This window comes from Artemia sp. Qi Xiang Cuo, chromosome 5, assembly GCF_049724085.1.
Source record: "Artemia sp. Qi Xiang Cuo chromosome 5, ASM4972408v1, whole genome shotgun sequence".
Taxonomy (NCBI): Eukaryota; Metazoa; Arthropoda; class Branchiopoda; order Anostraca; family Artemiidae; genus Artemia; species Artemia sp. Qi Xiang Cuo.
In genome coordinates this window covers 73,218,214-73,224,213 of record NC_142798.1, presented here as the reverse complement: position 1 = coordinate 73,224,213, position 6,000 = coordinate 73,218,214, and the positions used below count along the sequence as shown (strand labels likewise).

The 6,000-nt window shown below is 32.9% G+C and overlaps 1 protein-coding gene across 6 annotated transcripts in view; it reads right to left on the bottom strand.

The window, feature by feature from the left end:
- Positions 1 to 1,254: 1,254 nt before the first annotated feature.
- The window catches only part of parvin (beta-parvin), a 110,247-nt gene continuing 105,501 nt past the window's right edge, over positions 1,255 to 6,000 (bottom strand). For 5 of the 6 annotated variants that reach the window (XM_089089927.1, XM_089089930.1, XM_089089928.1 and 2 more), the window contains 2 exons: positions 5,132 to 5,375; positions 1,256 to 1,544 (listed from right to left, as the gene is read on the bottom strand). In XM_089089927.1, the coding sequence (XP_088946053.1) occupies positions 1,468 to 1,544; positions 5,132 to 5,375 (321 nt within the window). In that variant the 3' untranslated portion in view covers positions 1,256 to 1,467. Of the gene's footprint in view, positions 1,545 to 5,131; positions 5,376 to 6,000 lie in introns of all 6 variants that reach the window. The other variant, XM_089089926.1, reaches the window with a different exon arrangement.

The window sequence follows — 6,000 nt, the reverse complement described above, 5'->3', positions numbered from 1 at the left end:
CTTTTTTGTTCGTTTTTGTAACTAATTAACGACTGAATAACTTTTCGAAAATTCGAAATTTTCTACGAATTAAAAAATTCATAGAACCCTTCGTTTCCATGACATTCGTTCCCACATTCAACTTATTTTTGTTTTTCTAAGGTCCAGTTCGTCGAATAGGTATCTCGCAACAAAACATAAAAGCAAAATGATATTAAAGAATGTCAAAAATTACAAACGTCACATAAAAATATCAAATTTCTCGGGGATTAGACATAACAAACCAGAGAGATTTTCGTGTTTTTTCAAGATTATTTTGTAGATGTCCCCCCCCCCCCGTAAAATCAAGACTTGTGTGCAACAAGATCAAGAAAGAATAAAATGGTGTCAGTTACTTCTACAGTTTTTGTTCCCTTTGTTTGTTTTTTTTCCAAAGGGGTCTTAAGGTGCGTACATATAACAAAATACATTTTAAATGTCTTCACTTTTTTTTTACTTTAATAAATATAAAATAATTGAGACTTTAAGGATTAAATATCAGTAAATGTATACTAAACTGACAATCCTCGTTCTTTTTTTTTTTTTTTTTTTTTTTCATTAAAGCACAAATTATGTTCTGGTCTCGAAAAGGCATGAGGAAGGTCAGCCCTACTCATATTAATTTCTGCTCGTTTTAGAATCGGATATTTTTTGTAATTTCTGTTCTTTGGGTTTCATTTATCTATTGACGGTTTTACGCTTGGAATATTATTTGACTTTATTTCTGCTCATTCTTGGTTGAAACAAAATAGCTTTTTTGAAACACATATTTTGTGGAAAAGGGTTTTTTAAATTAATAACAGAATAGGTCAGGTTACCGAATTTATATTGAATCCATGAAAATAAAAAAAAAATAACAATATTCGAGATAAAAAGCCTACAAGTCAACATCGGTAAATTTTGATAAAAAAATATTTCAAAGCTGAATGTAAAACTGAAATTCCGGGGATAATTTTAGACCTAAGGCGGCTTTGGTTATTATAAACAAAGCGAGTTTTTACATTAAAAACCAAATGCTCATGCATATTAATCCATAAATAATTTTACAAGGCACGGTCCTAGGACCCTTTTAGGATTATTCTTCCTTATTCCTCCAGTTTAATCTCCAGTTTATACCTCCTTATTCCAGGAGGAACAAGTTAAGCCTTATTCCTCCAGTTGCAATTATGTTCCTCTACAACATCTGAAAGTTATTATAGGTAGCCTACGTAGAAAGTAATACTAATTGGCTAAAAACTCTACAGCAAATATAGATTCATTTTCTGTGTATACTTCGTTTTATATTATTGTTTTACGAGACAACTCAGGTAAAATATAAAACTCTAGGATTAGAACTATTAAAGAACAAAAATTGATTATTCACAATCAGGCACTAGAATTTTCAAACTCAAAAAAGATAATAAACAGCAACAATGATCTAAAATGTAGACAGACTCTTCTTCATTTTCATCAATTTAAATGTTTGTATTTTGTGAACAGGTTGTACAATACTCGCAATGTTGACTTCAAATCAAGGTTGACAATATCTGAAGAAAAGAAGGTTAGAATTACGGAGAATCCAAGTCCGGAGAACGGAGTACATGCAATGGATCAGTAGGAGTATACAGATATTCCGGTACGTAGTTAAGGTAGTTACTCTGGCTATAAGCATAAAGAGACAACTCTTAAGCGGCTTTCACACTGCGTACGTAATTTCCTATGCTAAGTGGATAGGTTATGTTACGTTAATAATTTTTCACACTAGGCTAACATAAAATTCCCAAAAAAATATCACAATGATCGTCACAATCATCATAAGCAAAGTATTTAAAAATTAAAAATGCGGAATAGACATCCAGATTCAATCTCTGATCAAGCGTAAAAGGCTTTCTACGAAATGATTCTTAATCTCTCAAAATTTTCAAAATTTAGGTTCGAAACTATGTTCAAAATAGTAAAAATTTATTAGTTGTTCATCAAGATATCTCATTTTGTTGCTGCAATACTGTTCTTTTCCATAATGCAACACAAAAACAAAATATAAAACAATTAAGTAGAGCTCGAAGAAATAATTATGTATTTCTATAGGATAATATTAATTTAGAATTAAATACCCAGGAATTATTGATGACATTCAAGCTTATTGAAATCTTATTCAGTATATGATTTAGTACGTTGAATACTTTGAAATGTTAATATTATCTTTTAAAGGATGTTAACCGTTCTATTCCACTTGCTTGCAATACTTGTATTATATATAGTGTCTCTATTATTAAACGGCTTGGTTGTGAATCCGTTGGCAGCATCCGGCGCAAATTTATTTGTGATACCAAGGATAAAGCTGGTTACGGAAAAATTGCTGCAAACCGACGTCGTTTTAATAGGTGCGGCCTCGCCAAACTGCACTGTGGTTTTAGCGACCATGCTATTACTTTAATTTAAGTTGTCTCCTTTTTTAATAGATTTTTTCTTTTCTTTTTTCAGTATTTCTATTTTTGTATAATGTAATGTAGTTAGTAATTTGTGATTCCTTTTATTCAGCCTGATACTTCACTATCTGCCTTGTTGCCCACATAAATGTATATGAGCAGCTTTATGATTCTTCTGTTGAGATTGTTTTCTACTAAAAACAGTTTGTTAGGGAATGATTGTTTCTACACGCTCAATATATTTTTAATTCCTATACTATTTTAGAGTTTGGTCTAGAAGTTATATTATGCTGTAGATTTAAGCCAAAAAGCACGCTTCTAGGAATTAGCTTATAAATAAATAAGAAAAAACGTAAATTTGAAATACTTCTAAGAAAATACCAATATCACCCCCAGCCCATCCCTAAATTTGCCTCATCGCTGTGCATTTTCTATACAGTAAATTACAATGTTTTCTGTTGGCTAGCCATAACCCCCACCCCCTTGTGATAGGTAAAATAAAGTATTAGCTTATATTTTAGAGTTGTAGCTTATATAAAGATTAACTGTTGAGAATATTTTCCAACTAGACAACAAAGCACCAAGGACAACAAAATAAATATCATTTTTTATACCCCCTGGATTCATCTTAGCGCTATTCACACCTGAAAACAACAGCTTTCTGGCCATTTTTTTACGGCAGAACCGCATAACCGTCAGTGTCGCAAGATAAAACCGTAGAAATAACCAAACAAGATTGATTAGTTAATTTTGACAACACTTATCGTCCGAAGAAACTCAAACATTGACGATTGGCTGATTCCCAAATATTTGGCTGATTCACCTGTACTTGCAAAGGGAAGCGCCACCTTCCGAAATTGTTTGTTATCATATGATTTTAGCTTTTTTTCAGCTGATTTTTCCACACATTTTTTTTTCTTCTTAATTTGTCACCCGATACTACCGAAACCTGAATAACTGCCTACTAGGACCAAAAACCAACATACAAAAAAAAACTGCATACCAAAACCTGCATAACTGCAGACGACGGGTTCTATTTTCATTTCAAGACATGTCTGGTACTGCAAGTTTCCACTTAACCCTTTAAAATAATCCGATTTTGCGTTCACTGTCCTTGGTACTTTTATAACTTTTTAAAGCATTTTCTTCCTTTTCTTTGATGTTTACAATCAAAATCCAAAATTTAATTTTAAAAAATCACTGAGGTTAGCTTATCAATCAGTTTTGTAAAAAAATACTCGAAAAAAAGTAGTTAGTAATTAGAATCTTACTTACATGTTCTTAAAGACAGGTCCAGAAGGTTTTCCGACTAACCTGGTAACTGAAACTCAGTTGTTTCTTGTAACTTCATTTAGTCATAAGCTCCCCAGACTCACGGCAATAATATTTAATTTATATAACTTAAAACATTCAACTCTCGATAATTTGACACTCGATAATTTGAATCTCTCGACAGTTAGAAATTTTTTCGCAGTCCCTTGAAAAACACTTGTGAAAAAGAAACACCTTTTGCAATACTCTATAAAAACATATAAATTCTGCTGGATAGCACTGATAAAAGTGAAAATTTGAGAATGAGAATGTAAGTTAAATGACTGCTAAACTGCTTCACAACCCTAAATAACTGGTTCAAAAAAGTGGGTTTGCTCATTAAACAGAAAACCCACAAGGTTATCATTAACGAGATGCGACAGAATCCATCTCTCTAAACATCCTGTTTACTTCTACCAAACTGTAATGAGTTTACCTTTAGGGATTTTGTTCACATTGACGTTGAAATTGCTGTCCATAGTGCTTCAACCGATGCAGAATTGTTGACTTTTCAAGGTGAAGAGGAGGAGGACAAAAAATGAAAACCACTTATGGTTAAGAGGATGTTAATGGTGAAGAGGAAAAAGGTGAAGAGGAGGAGGACAAAAAAGGAAAACCACTAATGGTGAAGAGGAGGTGAATGGTGAAGAGGAAAAAGGTGAAGAGGAGGAGGACAAAAAAGGAAAACCACTAATGGTGAAGAGGAGGTGAATGGTGAAGAGGAAAAAGGTGAAGAGGAGGAGGACAAAAAAGGAAAACCACTAATGGTGAAGAGGAGGTGAATGGTGAAGAGGAAAAAGGTGAAGAGGAGGAGGACAAAAAAGGAAAACCACTAATTCCAGTCACATTAAGCAAGGAAAGATAATAAAGATAATCCATCAACACCTTACATTCCTACGCTCTCAGAACAGAAACCAGTGATAATTTCTTTACAACTTTCATTATAATTGAAATTGAATTGGCCAATGTAAGATGGAAATCGCTTCAAAAAAAAAGAAAAAAAGAAAAAAAGAAAAAAAAAAGATTACTTTGCAGAATCATTTTTCGCTCGCATGGTTTTTAACATATTCCATGCACACAAGTGATTAAGAAGTTAAATATAAGAGTTTATATGTATGTATGAGCATATATGAGGTATGTATTTTCAATAAAGCACTTGTTTATATGAAAGTCTTCCTTGTTCCTTCTTGATTATTTGAACTCCTATTATTTCAAATATTTCAGTAATTTGAACTTATCCTCTGGTTCCTTGACTTTTAAATTACCGACAGTCGACTGTATCTAGAATGTTGTTTTATCATCCTTCTGGTGGGGGAGGGGTGTGGTCCTACGACAACTATAGGGTCCATATTAGTTTAGTGTAAACAAAAGACCAAATCGAAATAAATACATACCTTCGGGTCTGGCCTTTGGTTTAGGGAGTCCTGCTTCATTCATGAGCTCGAAAGCAAAAGCAACGTTGTGAATCTTTTGGTCGTTTGTCCGTGGAGTCAAATGAAATTCGTGAAGAGGTACAAAATAACCTTCAAGGAGCCCCATCAGCAACACCAAGTTTACACCGTCGCAGAATTGTTCGTCCAAATTTATTACTTCCAAATTGATTTTCATGAGATGCTTATTCACGAATGTTTCCAGAGACTGAAACAAATTTAGAATATTTTTAGGTATAAATTAGGGCCTATCCAATAAAGTGCCATAATGACAATCGTTTCAAAGAGTATCAGTAATTTGATACTAATAAAACCCGGAGAACAGGGCTTCTTTTATGCTTCGAAGGGTCATTGGTCCGGGCAGTACACTGAGTCAAAATAGAGGAACTTCAAATGACTTAAAAATGTTGAAATTGCCTTCACCTTAATGGCGTGATAGTACCCACTTGGCTCTTACGTTAAAACCAACCTTAATAATTTCTTAGATATTCCACACAGTAAACTTACAAGGGACTGCCATAATATATGCTATACAGGGCAACCAAAAATAGCCAAAAAAAATACAGTAATAATCATATTCTCTTATGATTTAGTATTAAAATTTTGCAGACAATAATCAAAGAAATACAAACATTTGCCTTACTTCCCAGATGGAAAAAAAATACACAAATGTAAACAGGCTTACTTTTGCACCCACTTTCTATAACATTAGTTGAAAATGGGGTTTGTGGACATAAACAAAATTTCACAATTTTTTTCATATTACTTTTCGAAACATTTTATGAGTTATGTCTAATACAACTACTACTACTACTAACAAGAACTCACTGCAG